Here is a 14,290-nt window from a genome sequence, read left to right as displayed (position 1 = left end):
CAAATTATGTCAGCATCAGAGCCAAAATCCAACAGTCTAGGAATTCAGACCGAGGAAGTCAGAGCAGCCCAACTGTGAGAGACGCACAGACAAGCAAACAGAATGGAGGAGTCTTCTGCATGCTTACTGTCGATTCCTCAGTCCTAGAGCACCCTATATAACAAGTAGGGGTGAGGCAATAGGAGTTCATGAGCATTAATGATTGCTGTGAATGAAGTTCAGTAAACACAGTCATGCTTAAACAAAAAGCATTACCATTTTTAAGCAATCAAGCAACTATCAATCTCTACCAAAAGAATTTATGTAAATATGATCTCCTTGAAAACTCACCATTTGATTTTATTTCTCGTACATAGTTACTTGGAAACCACCCTGTTTTGCCATTTAGAGTTCCTTCCCACCAGCCTCCTTCTTCCACTCTTGTAACATGAATAATATCTCCTTTTGAAAAAGAAAGTTCATCTTCATTTGTCTGTTGAAAATTAAATTTTGCTCTCACCACCAACTGATGGTTGCTGTTATCTGTCATGTCCTAGTAAGTGAGAAAAAGAACAAAAAGATCACATTAGAGATTTGAACAATTATTCCATGAACAAAACAGAAGTATCCATAAAATGGCAACAGCCTCTCTTCCACACGTCCCACACATTTCTACTCCAAGCATTTGTAAGGGATGATTTGCCATTTCCAGTATTTCTGTCATTTTAAAACTATAGATTTGTATCAGTCCAGGGAGTATACTGTCTTATTACAGCCCCTTCAAATCAGAAGAGAGTAACAGAGTTAAAATGAGAATAATTCTTACTCTTCCAGAAAACCAAATTCTATTTTCTATATATAGTATAAATTGAAACTGCCTTTGGCAACTACGAAGAAACAACAGATTTACATTAGAGGGGGATTTTTTTCTAAAGCTTTCTGGTTGGGAGGAGGATGGAATGCAGTTTGGTTTAATTTAATTCTGGATATAAATAGAGTCTGCAGCTTAAAAACATTTGGGGTTGGATTTTTTTTTCCCTGTAAAAGGTAATGTTGGAAGGTTCCACACCTGAATATGCAAGTCTCCATGACCTGCCAATGGAGGACAGTGTTCTTCCACAAAACATAAGAAACAGTTAGGCAATTTACCTTGAATAAGTACTCACAAATCATCTGCCTCAAGGTTAGCATAGCTGCAAGTCTGCAGCATGTCAGACTTGCAGCTGTTCATATATATATATACATACACACACACAGATAATACATAAATTCATCCCCATGACAGATGGGAAGAGAGATTATTGCGCTATTGTAACAACTAAATGTTAATAGCAACTCTAAAGAAGTCTTTCAAATTAGTGAAGTTCAATTTCAACATTTTGTTCTTAGATGTCCATCTTGAATATTTGCATCATTCAAGCATTTCATGACAGTTAGGACAAACTTTCATGCTAAAATACCCTAAATATTTGGAGAGCTTTAAATAATTCAAATACAATCCACTGCACTGGAACTGAGAGAACAGACTATAAATCATATCTGCCTCCATCATAAGTAAGGATCAATACCTGTGTAACTAAAGCAGTAACTTAATGAGAAAATGACTGTGTCAGCAATCCTAGTCACCTGTCCAGATAGAAGAATACATGTTGTCTATATAGTTTAGATGATTAAAAAGATGTACTGCATAATGTCACTGGTATTTTTAACATGTCAGCTTAATTCGTATCTACAGCAATCGTTACTGTATCACAACTTAATTTAACAATCAGACTTTTAGTGGCTGAGAAACTGTAGGAAAACGAGGGCAAACACCTCTGAAAACGTGCAGAAAGCCCCGATATGCTGCAAGTCACAATGTTCAGCAATTAGACTGCCACATTTTCAAACAAGTGCCTCAGTGCTCTGCTTGTACACCATGTGCACTCATCCACTATGACTACTCAGCAAAAGAAAAAGTTTTGCCATAGTGGCCAGTAAAAAGCTACAAAATAAGCACCAACACTGCACAGTGGCATCAATTACAGTCCCTCTCCTCTGCCAGGATGGCTCTCCAGTAGAGGAAACCAAGTACAAATTTGGTGAGAACAGTTCCAAACTGATCAACTACAGCAGCAAAACCAACCTAGTAATTTCCCAGTTTGGCCACTAGCTCTCTTTCCCTCCTTCTTGCACTTCTCTGACCCTTTGCAACTTTCTGCAGAGCCACTCAGATCACCAAAGTGATAAAAATACTTTAAAACTCTGATTACTTCCATGATCCAGCTAACAGCTAGTCCCACAAAGTTGCATCAGCAAAACTGAGTGGGTTGCGAACAGCAGAGTGAGAGCTGGAATTAGTGGCCTAGGGCAAGAACTTGCATGGGCTCTGCTACCAAAGAAAACACACCAAACCACACCTAAGAAAGCTTGAGTACTGTGTTTCAAGTTTCATGTAGTAATCATCACATAGTTCAAAACTGCCTCCTTCAAGCATGGAAAAAAGCAGTTTACAATAGGGATCTGAACCCTTCTTGCAAACCTTTTAGTCAGTAAAAGCACCTTTCACCACAGTTAGTTTCAATACAGTACTCCATCCTGACCTCAGCCATACCGTGTAACAACTACCCACACCACTCAGCTACCTGAAGGCTGGTTGAAGGATTCACCTTGAAACATAACAGAAAACTGCAATAACTACCAATACTGCCAACATTTAAAGTACCACCTTTGCTGAGATCTGACTCTCCTTCAATCATCATCCCTAAACTCAGACATGGAGAAAATGAGATTTTTGCCTTTGGAAGAGCAAGTCCTTATACTGAAAAGAAGATACTGTGTATGCAGACAACATGGAGCAGTAAGTGAGGAAAAAAAATAATTAGAATTTCACAGGAAGCTGCATATATTTTGGAACATCATAAGAAAAGCTGCAAAAATAGAATGTCACAGGCTTGAAACACAGAGGTGAAAGAGAAAAAACAGTTACTTTGCTACACTATCGTTCACTTATAAATCTTGTCAAAAGAAAAAAAAAGTATCACCACAGTATGTTTCATTTCTTCTTGAACTTACCAAACTCCGATACTGTCCCTGAAAGAGTTTTGAAGTTCTACTGTGTAAAGACTGGGATCCCAGAGAATCAAAAGATTTTATTCGATGAGATGAGGGCCGTGCGCATACAGAGTCACTGCCCAGCCCTATGTCTGCAAGAGGGAAGGAAAAAAAAATTAGATACTAAGAAATCTGCATGTATCTTCTGCTTACCTCTGTAAAACGGACATGCTTAAAGGAGGTTTGATGTATCTGCAGTTGCTGAATAATTCAAGATTAAAAAAATATATAATATTTAATAAATATATTACAGATAATATATAATAAAAAATAAAAATAATCTGAAATCCTGAGATACTGGCAGTTTCTTCCCCACACAGGCATGAAAACCATTTGAGCTGTTGAGGAAGAGGAGGGCTAGGGTTTTATTTCTCCATTCTTACTCACTGCCAGTCCATTTAAAGGTAATTAACCAGCATCATTTTAGCTAATGGCCAAGAATTTTGAATGCATAAAACTTGCTTGAAGTAAAGCCAGCCACATCTGTTTCTTAGCTCTCCTCCCACCCCATCTCCTTCTCAATTAAAACATTCCTTCCACTGTCTTTTTTCCTGTGTTCCTTTGTCTCATCCCTTTTTGCCAACTAAGCTGTTTCTTCTTCTTTGGAGGGAGGGGGAGGGATAAGAGGAGTAGAAAGGAGGAAAGCTGCTTGCTCAAAAAAACAACACCCTCCCAAAACCTCTCCCCTCCTTCAAGGTCTCTCCTCTGAGAAGCACACCCATTTGAGATGTTCACCCAACATGCTGTCTGAGTGCTGCTGGGGTCCCTGTGAGCTGGGAGGCATCAAGGGAGTGGCAGGGCAGAGCTCATCCCACCACTCCAGCCAGGAGCAGTGCAGCTGGGGCACAGCAGCCCCAAGCCCTGGACACTGGGCACCTCCCTGGGGATGGAATGTCAGCCCACCCACAGGTGGGGTGTCCTTGTCCAGAATAGCAGGCCACAGCCAGACCGAGGCCAGGCTGCAGCACTGCTGAGCCCCTCCCCCAGCGTTACGGTGGGACAGGGGTTGCTTCTGGCTGCACCAGCTCCCCAGTCCTCGCAGCCAAGGCCCCAGGAGAGGGATGCTCCCAGGGCCCTTGCATGGGTGACGTGTTACAGCAAACACTGCTCCTTTCCATGAGTACGGCGAGTCACTCCTTTTCCTCATTTTCCCCACATACAAGGAAATCATTCAGTAAGCATCTGAGCTTCAAAGAGCCCTGAAAGCAGTGCAGTATTTTCTGTCCCAAAACTAGATGTTTTCACAAGATTACACAAGCATGCCAACTGCTCTCCTGGTTTTTATGCCTCCGTTACTCTCTTTCCTAGTAGCCTGCTTTGCTTCCAACACTTGACTTCCATATCAGAGGTACATGCGCACAACTACAGTTTCATATTAGTTACTGTCAGACTAAAGCAGACCATGATATTATGCAAGTCCGAGTTCATTTTGGTCCAAGGGAAATAACACATACAGGCTCAGTTCCATGAGGAGACTGGTGAACAAGGCATATCTGCCATTCCACTTCAAACCTGAAGGGACAACTGGATTCAACTTAACTGGAAAGCCTTTCAAATTCAGCACGGCATCCAACAGGGGCTGACATGCAGGAGGAAGGAAAGGGTTTGAGATTGACAACAAGCACAGAAGCGTTGACAAAGGATGCTCCAAGTCCACAGTGACTGAGCGGGAAAGACCTTCTTCAGGTGCATCTTTTTTTAAAAAGTCACTGTTTTCCTTTGAAAATCATTATCCTCCAAAAAAACCCCAATCTATAAATACACATTCCCATGTCAAATAGTGCAATATTAGAACTATTCATATTAGAGTTGCGTATTTTGTATGAATAGCATCATCACACATTGAAGTCACAAAAGACCTCACACTTTGTGAGCCTGCTTTCCTAAAAGCATTTAAAGGCTACTGTATCAATATAAACACCAGCAATTAAAGTCCATTACAGAAAGGGCATACATCTTTGCAGCCAGGCAAGAAATCAGACTAAACCAACCTGGTGTAGTGGAAAGTGTCCCAGCCCATGGCAGAGGGGTTAGAACTAGACGATCTTTAAGGTCCCTTCCAACCCAAACCATTCTATGATACTACAATCATAGGCTTCATTTGTAAATCCCAACTTTGTGGCTAATTCTGAGGCTCCCAAAAACTTTCAAGTTGCTGTAACTATCTGTGACTAATGGAACTTAAGGATTAAAAGCAACCTGTAACATCTACATGTCCAGTTTGCTATGTTTCCTAACTGCAGCCAAGTGGAAGAACAGACACGCCACCAAATCCAGCATTATGCCTTAACACAGCTCACCTAGGGAAACAGGATTAGGCTGACTGACAGCAGTGCATCCCAGCCTCTGGGCAACCCTAAAACATCCCACCCTAGAATTTTTTTTAGTGTTGCCTGATGTGCAAAATTTTCTATTTTGCAATAGCAGAGCTAATACACCAACACAAGAGCACCTTTTGAGGCTTGAATTAGAAACTGTCTGTTTGAACTGAAAAGTAAGAAAATTACTACAAACAAACCACATGCAAATTGCAATTATTTTTACCAATATCTGAATAATTTCAAATCAATTTGAACTTTTGGTAGACTTAAGAGGCTTGCAGACCCCACGTATCCATAAAAGTTTCCATTAAAATACCACAAACATGTTCAATTAATTTCTCAATGGCATTATTATCAGAAAAAAAAAATCAGCTCTACTGCTAAAAACTCAAGAAACTTGAATGGCAACACAACATGCATGTTTGAAAACATTAATCTGGTAATTTTCTCAGAAGGTTCACTTTTCTACCCATCCAAAGATTGCCAGGGTCTGTAACACCCTTTCTTCCTCTCTACCAGTATCTCAACTTCCCTACACCTGTTCTTCTCCCCTCATCTGGCTACAAACAGCAACTGGTACCTTGATCCCACCCCTCCTGAAGTTAAAAATTTTGATGGGAGTATATATTCATAGCAGCCTTTCATCAGTCCTCATGCTCATTACTCACACTGCCTCCACTGCACAAAGGTCCATCTCAGAAGAACCTGTGTATATCTGAAATTCTTGCAGACCCAGACAGGGATCTGAAAGCCATCTTCCAATACTATCACAGGGAGATAGTCTAAAATGTTTCTACACGGTCACCAAATTAAAAGAAAATGGTTTGGAAGAACAACGGGTTAGAAGATTTATGTAGCTCTGCTTGCTGCTAGGAATGAGGCAACACCACAGTTTGCATGCAGTTTTGATTTCTGGTTTCCATATCATGACCACCACCCACTCCCCCAATGAAAGGGATCAGCCTGGGTCCCTTCTAAGCCAGCTACAATTGTGGCTTTCTGATGTGGGTATTAATCTGTCAATGTCTGGACCAAATGACTGCGCTTTTTCTTCCCTTTAAAGACAGCTACTGTCAGTGTGCAGTACTGAAATGGTCTATACCACCTTTCACCTTAACTGCAAATGCAAGTATCTTCAACTGGTGTAAGTCACTTCAAAGAAGTCAACGATATTAGTCCATGGTCATTCATTAGCACAAAGAATTTGGTTGTAAACTTACTCTTAAAGGGTGTTCGCTGATGAAAGGGAAAGAAAGCCATAAAAAAAGTCTCTGTTGTAATGGACCAGAGAAGTATTACTGAAGTGACAAGACACTTATTACCATTACAATGAAATAATGCTGATCCACCACTGACTTCTCTATCAGCTTCTTCTTCCTCCTCACATAAAAGTTATCAACTATGGTCTGTTTTAAATAATCTCTCATCAGACTCTAACCTGACGACCATTACTGGAACTTGCTGCTGAGAGTGTGAAGCCCAAACACAGAGCAGCAAGAAGCCAAAAAGGGCCACCAATGTTAGTAGATCTCAATTGCCCTTGTGTCCAATTGGCATTATTTGGCACAACCTCACCCTACAATGAAGCACAGATACCTCTCAACCATATGCTATTTCTACAGCTCTCTCCTTCCCACCAAAGAACTTGAAGTAGGTGGTTCTAGCTGCTACTTACATGAAACATGCATGGCTTAAGGGATCAAAAAAGTTGGCTATCCTTTTGTTGCTGTCAAAGAAGGAGGACGCTGGGGAATGGAGAGTGGGGAGGGAATAATGAAAACCTTGACAAAATTGTTCAAACATGGGAATGACAGACTGGAGCAGAAGTCCACTTCAGTAGTTCAAGAAGTCTGAGCCTTAGCTCAACCACAAAGCTTCCTTCTGCAGAAGGGGGGACTAGAGAACCCAGAGAAACAACAGAAACTGCAACAAAAACTAAGCTGTGCTTGTTCAGCAACAGGTATAAATATACATTGATGTGAGTTGAAGGTAATTGTTAAGTGAGCAGCAAGATAAAGCAGAATCTACTTACCTGCAGTCACCTTATTTAAAGCCACAAGAGAGCTGAGAACTTTGCTGAAATTCTGTCCCTGATACAGGTCATTTGCGTCAAAAGTCTGAAAAGAAAAGAACATGCAATAAGTCGTATAAACAAGCCTGAAAACTAAGCTTTTTTTTATGTTATCATGCAAACCAGGACTGTAGAAGCTATTGCCTCATCAAGGTATCAGTCTTTCAGTGGCTCTTCTGGACCAGTAAAAGTATAGGGGGTTTCCTCCTTTTAAAAAACCCACAAATAAAAGCAAAAAAACCCAACTCACAAAAAACCCACAAACCACTTCATTTTTACATAGAAAGAGAATATAGAAACAGCTGCATTTGAGAGAAACTGAAGAAGATACAAGCTAAAAATATCATGTCATTTAAGTTACAGGAAAGTCAAATAAAACAATTATCAGAAGAGAGACACTTTCCTCAGACATTTTGGCCAAAAAAGTTACTGGGTACCATTACTCTTGGCATACACTTCTTTTCCGGTAGCAACTCACAACCACTGTACCTGATCATTCATAAAGTACTATTGAAATTACTACAAATACTTCTTAAAGTACTGTAACAACATACATGTTATCTCTTTATTCTGTAAGACACAGAGGAAAGCAGAACTCCTGAAAATTAATGAAGTTGCTGGGTAGGTTAGATGGAGAATGAAGTTTGGGAAGCGGGAGGGATGAGAGGTGAGGGTTATTTTATTTTTCTTTTTTAACTGTGGGGAAGAGATCCAAACCTCAAACTATCTTGTAGAAAACACTGCAGTAATTTTCAGGCACTGGGTGATGACATTAAACATCTGGATTTTCAGGGGGAAAAGAAGAGACTTAAACCCCCACATAATATTTGCCCGAAGTAATGGAAACACTCCTTCAAACTCTCATGAAAATAGCTCTCACAACAGATTCTGCATAGGTTTAAAGGAGTCACGGTATTCCCTTGTGCAAGACTAGAAAGAGGACAAGAGACAGCTATTACAGTTGCTCCAACTGATTTAAGAAACACAAAGACATTTAGTTTCCCACAGCATAGCTGTTTTAGACAAAAAGTCAACAAAAACCTGTTTATTTTCCTGATAACAGACCCATCCCAGAGGCGCTATCAGAATGTCTGTACCACAGGAAATGGCCTTCAGAGGCAGGAGTGGAAAAACCCATGTTCCCAGGGGAGATGACAGAAAGGGACAAAAAGCAGCTAGTTGAACCCAAGAGAAGCGAAAATTTTAATGAAAGCTACGGAAAGTAGTGACAGAAGGGGCTGCCAGACCAGTTGTGACTGTTTATGTGATATACTGACAAAGGTAGGGCAGATTTAGGAAACTTTCAATTACAGTACTATTCATAAGAAGGAAAAAAAAAAAGTATCTCCCAAAGCGTTCACAACACTTGAGGTACTCACATATACTAACACACCCATTTTTTTCCCCTCAGACTGCGGATCATTCTCTGGTCCCTGCGAGCCGCAGTTCTACCTTGGCTGTAGAGGTAATGAAATCTCTCAAGCTCAGGCAGTGCGTATACAGCTCAAAGAGCAATGCCACAAGACAGGTGCAGAATCAAACAGTCAGGGGCAAACACTGATATACTCCAAGCAGTTATCATTCACACAAAATAAAGTCAAATAGTTATTTCATCATTTCACTGGCCTACAGATAATTTAAAGACTACTCTTATTTATTTGAAGCTGTAAGAAAAAGAACCAGGGAATGGCCTAGGTGTAAACTCTGTAGGGTTCTTCCTGAAACACAAGGAAGTATTTAAAGACTATGTACAGAAAAAAAAATTAAGCAAATAAAGAACAATCAGATTGTACAAAAATTAAAGTTTTATTAATAGCATATTTTATAATAAGTAGAGATCAGAAGAGACTGACAGCAGAACACATGAAACCTGGTTTAAACACAAAACCCGACTGGACATTAGCCTAACCACTGCTCAAATTGGCGAAGAACATTTAAGCTGTTACGGAACAAGAAGGCATCAGGAGTGTAAAACTTTCATTAATTACATGCTTATTGTGGTAATTTTTAAAGCAGCGAACTACAAGTATGAACAGAATCACAAAACAACGGCCCTGATCCTAAAAAAAGGGAATTACATGCAATAGAGGTGCTTGTGCAGACACCAGAAACTAGATCCCAAAGGTACTACAGGGGAGAGAGAACCAAGAAAAGGAATGTTTAAGAATAAGATTACAAATTACATCTTAAACCCACAAAAACTTCTCTAAAAAAATCCTAAGTAATTTTTTTTTTTGCTCACCTTCATTGTGGATTCTGAGAGCCTCCAAAAGTCAGGCTAACGGGAAAACAACAGGACAAGAGGAAGCCTTGTTTCCTGCTATGCTGAGACTATAAAGGATACCAAGAACGATTTGATTGGATCATCCCAACACGCATATTGCCATAAAAAAAGCCTGTATCCAGGACACGCATCCAGTCTGCTACTTCACAGGAAACAACACAATAGGAGGATACAAGAACCATTTGCTTCCTTGCTATTCTACATAAAGCAATTCTGACAGGAAACCACCCTCAGCATGCTCATGGCCAGTATGTTCGTCAGTAGCATTTGATAAAGGGGGAGGGGGACATGACACCCTCCAGAGAGATTTTCTCCTAAATAAATACTTAAGAATAATCTAACCTAGAGAGATAAAATGCAAGGGAAAACAAGCTTAGGTGATCTAAAGTTCTGAGGCTAATTCGTTATGAACAGAACTACTTGATTATAAAACCTTGTTTCAAAAGAAACAAAAACGCACACCAAAAAAACCCATCCCACACACCAACAACAAAAACCCCACCAAACATATCCTTCTTCTATCTTCATGGAGGTTTGCTCGTTTCCCCCAACGTATTTGAAAACTCTGACATGTGTAAAAGCATCAAGATGCTCTGGATCTTCTACGGGACTGCTACAGAAAAATGGCCTACTGCAAGTTCTCAAGAGAAGTCCAACTTGCCTGTGGACTACAGTCTTCACTCGGGTATTTACAGACAGATCAGCTGTGAGAATTGACTCTTCAAAACATCGTATCTTGAGATACGAAAGAATCGTTCAGTAACTTCCCTATTCAATGTCACTGGTTGACAAACATCCCCCCTATACAATACCCCCAATTCTGTGATTGCAAGAATCAAAGCTGAATTTTGAGAATCAAGTATCAAGCAAAGTTATTTTTATATTGCAAACTTATCAAATAACAAGGTCTGTATGCTAAATTATCTTCTATGATACTAGCGTAACCCGCTTTTGAAATCATATCAGAAGCACAACGTGAATTCAAACTTGCATATGCTTACAGCTCATAAAACCTAAAAATGCAAACACTCAGAAAGACATTACCTTGGAAATACTGAGATTTCTCTTTTAAACATTATGTGATAGGCATATATAGACAATAAACAAGGCTTTATGAAAAAATATTTCCAATATACCCTTGCTTCCCAGGCAAACGATGTTTTTCACTCTTCAGAGACTCTACTTGTGATGAAGTTTACTCTCATTCATCCAATCCCATCTTCCACCAAGACAGACAGGTAAAGCATTAGCCAGGGTACAAGTATAAAACAGTTATAAATCACATCAGATGAGGACCCAGTCAAGCCAAGTCCTTTGAACAAGTTATTTAAGTAACATACCTTTGTTTTTAAATTCCATACAACTGACCACATGCAGATATGCTTTAAGTATTAAAATGAAGCACACCTATTAAATAAAGACAGACCAGGACACTGGAAACACTTTGCAATTTATAAATAGGTAGCTGGGAATCAATGAACTTCAAGCTTAGCAGACTCAACCCCATATGCCTCTTACCTGCCTGTTTCCTAATATTCTTCTCACATTCTTCTGTTCTTTCCTGGATTTCAACATTTCACACATCAATACCTGTGCTGGTTTTGGCTGGGGTAGTTTATTTTCTTTGTAACAGCTTGTATGGGGTTATGTTTTGGATTTGTGCTGGAAACAGCACTGTTAACACAGGGATGTTTTCACTATTGCTGAGCTGCGCTTACAAGCATCAAGGCCTTTCCTGCTCCTCACCAACCCCACCAGCGAGCAGGCGGGGGGGGCACAAGGAGCTGGGAGGGGACACAGCCAGGACAGCTGGCCCCAACTGACCCAAGGGGTATCCCATACCACATGGTGTAGCGCTCAGCATGTAAAGCTGGAGAAAGAAGGAGGAAGGAGGGGATGTTTGGAGCGATAGCTTCTGTCTTCCCAAGTAACTGTTAATGCATGACGGAACCCAGCTTTCCTGGGGATGGCTGAACACTCAACCGCTGATGGAAAGTGGTGAATGAATTCCTTGTTTAGCTCTGCTTCTATGTCTGTGTGGCTTCTGCTTTACCTATTAAACCATCTTTATCTCAACCCACGAGTTCTCACTTTTACCCTTACGATCTTCTCCTCCATCCCACCAGGTCTGGGGGAAATGAGTGAGCGGCTGTGTGGGGCTTAGCTGCCAGCTGGGGTTAAACCACAACAACATCCCAGGCAGATACTGTGTTCCAGAAGCAGACCAGACCAAACTGCCCAATAACAAGGGGTCTTATGCAATCTATAACATCCCACACACGCTTCAAGAGCGCACCGGGCCCTTTCAGTTAGTTACAGCACACTGACTGCCAAAGCCTGCTGATTGCCTACCCTGACCCACAGATTCTGGCTTCTCTTTCCACAACCCCACCAATTCCAAATATATAAGCCTGTCTTTCCATAACTATGCCTGCAATTTTTGCCCCTAGGATTTCAACTGGCTGCAAATTTTATTGACAATTATTTTATGGCCTCTTCCAGGTCATTAATGACATGTTAAATACATAGTTTAATACCAATGGCACCAAGTTCCCTACAGCAAGGTGTACAATGGATGGCCACTCCACATTTGTAATTTTATTAAAGCCTATTAATAAGCCAGTTTTTTAATTCATTTCATGAGCCATGTTGATTTTTCCATCACTGACATTTCTTAAATACCAAATGAAATGCCTTGAAGATCCACTTTATCTACATACCAGTTGTTCAACCACATGCTGGTTGTCAAACTACCAAATCCATCCCCTCATGTTTTAAAACAAGACTGATCTCTGCATGCATCCATTTAAACTTCATCACATTCAACATGGCCATGTTAATACATTCAGGTCATTTTAAGTCATCTAAACCCTTCACCAACCCCCAGTGGATAGACTTCTGTTCAAACAGCATTTATGATCCAATAGCAGTAAGGAAAATTAACATAACAATGCTTGTCCCTCATATACCTGCAACAACCAGTAACTACTGAAATTGGAGAAACATTAACTGAGGAATTAGTGAAAGGAAATTGGAAAATAAGGTTGAGAATATACCTGACGAGAGCAGACTAAAAGCATACAGTAAGCCTGCAGCAGCATTCTTTTCTTCAAATCACTCAGTTTCAAGGCCTCAGGTATGCTTTATGCTATTTTATTCCCCCTTCTAGCCCACTAGAAGTCAGAAGCCAGTTCTGGAGGAAATACTTTTAAATTAAGGTACTTCATGTGATAAGGCAAATTCTGCAACTAGAGACAGGGGGAAAAAAAAATAAAAAAAAATCAGGGATGGTGCAGCCAAGCTTCCAGACACATACTTTTTCTTCAAATATGTCTTCTACCAATCTTAATTTGTTTGTATCCTTAAACCACCAGAGCATCAGTACAGCTGTACCCAACAGTCATAGTAACAAAAGTTCATATACTGGTTAAGAGTAAAATAGCCCTTAAATATTTCCTTGCTAGACTAGCGTCTTGAATATACACAGGTACAGAATTCCCAGCGGATACTAACATTTTAAGCATCCACCTGACAAAAGTAGATGACGGCTTTCTTTACAGCACTGCACCATAAACTGCTGCAGCTGAGGAGCTGACTTATGAGCAGCCCAGATATCTGTGCAAGCACAGACAGAGCTGCCACTGCTAACCTCACCATCCAGCCCCAAAATAAGCTGTAAAATGTGTGTACTAAACTGGCAGGCCACTTCCCAGCTCAGTTTGGTGGCCTTGGGCCCCTAGCACGAAAGATTACAAGAACATTGGCTCAGTCACCCGGAGGAAATGAAAGGAAATGAGCAAGGCAGCTTGGCAAAACATAGCATGACCATGGACAACATGTTACTCCACCTGTTCCTTAGCATACTGGCTGCAGCATTTTTGGCCACAGGAGCATGAATAAACAAGTGGTAGGAAAAAAAGCAACTCATGGTTAGAAATAGATGACCTTCTTGAAAAACACTAAGAATCTCCAGCACCTCCCTTCATTGAGACACCACCCCCAGTGCATTTCTACCCCTGGAGCAGCTGGCAAGGAGAAGCCACAGAGGCCATCCGGGGTCCACCTTTCTGTGATGACACCTAATATGCCCCAGGTGGAAAAAAGATCCCACGGGCAAGCCTACACGCAAAGCAGAAATTTCTTCATCTATTAGGTCACTACATTAGTGGTGCCGAGTCTTACTCGGCTATTACACAGCAGCTGTTTCTCGAGCTATGTATTATCATCTGAAAGCTGTGGCAGTAAAAGGAGAGATAAGAAAAGCAGGGAACTATGACAACTGAGGGAGGAAGGAACTACAAATGTTCCAGAAATCTCTATGAAGCATATTGTTGCCCAAACGTAGTAATGCACAGCACACCGGAGAGCTAAAAAAATTTTTCATTTCAAAAATTAAGAGTAAGACAAGAGAAAAAGTTTGAAAATAACTGGGAGAACAGACCTGCAGTGCAGGCTTTCTGTGTGATTCAGTAACAGTTACAAGAGAAATTAGAACTCAGCAGTAAAGAATATATAAAACTTAAGAGGAGAGCTGGAATAAAT

At 40.6% G+C, this 14,290-nt stretch overlaps 1 protein-coding gene across 1 annotated transcript in view; it reads right to left on the bottom strand.

Annotated features, from left to right (window-relative positions):
• Positions 1–14,290, bottom strand: part of ARHGEF7 (Rho guanine nucleotide exchange factor 7) — a 125,813-nt gene that overhangs the window by 68,288 nt on the left and 43,235 nt on the right. Inside the window, 3 exon segments of the mRNA XM_055701663.1 lie at positions 331–532; positions 3,034–3,164; positions 7,426–7,510. Of these exon segments, the coding sequence (XP_055557638.1) occupies positions 331–532; positions 3,034–3,164; positions 7,426–7,510 (418 nt within the window).

Source organism: Falco cherrug, chromosome 2 (genome assembly GCF_023634085.1).
Source record: "Falco cherrug isolate bFalChe1 chromosome 2, bFalChe1.pri, whole genome shotgun sequence".
Classification (NCBI taxonomy): domain Eukaryota; kingdom Metazoa; phylum Chordata; class Aves; order Falconiformes; family Falconidae; genus Falco; species Falco cherrug.
The sequence above is the reverse complement of the archived record's forward strand: the minus strand, read 5'-3'. Positions and strand labels throughout refer to the sequence as shown.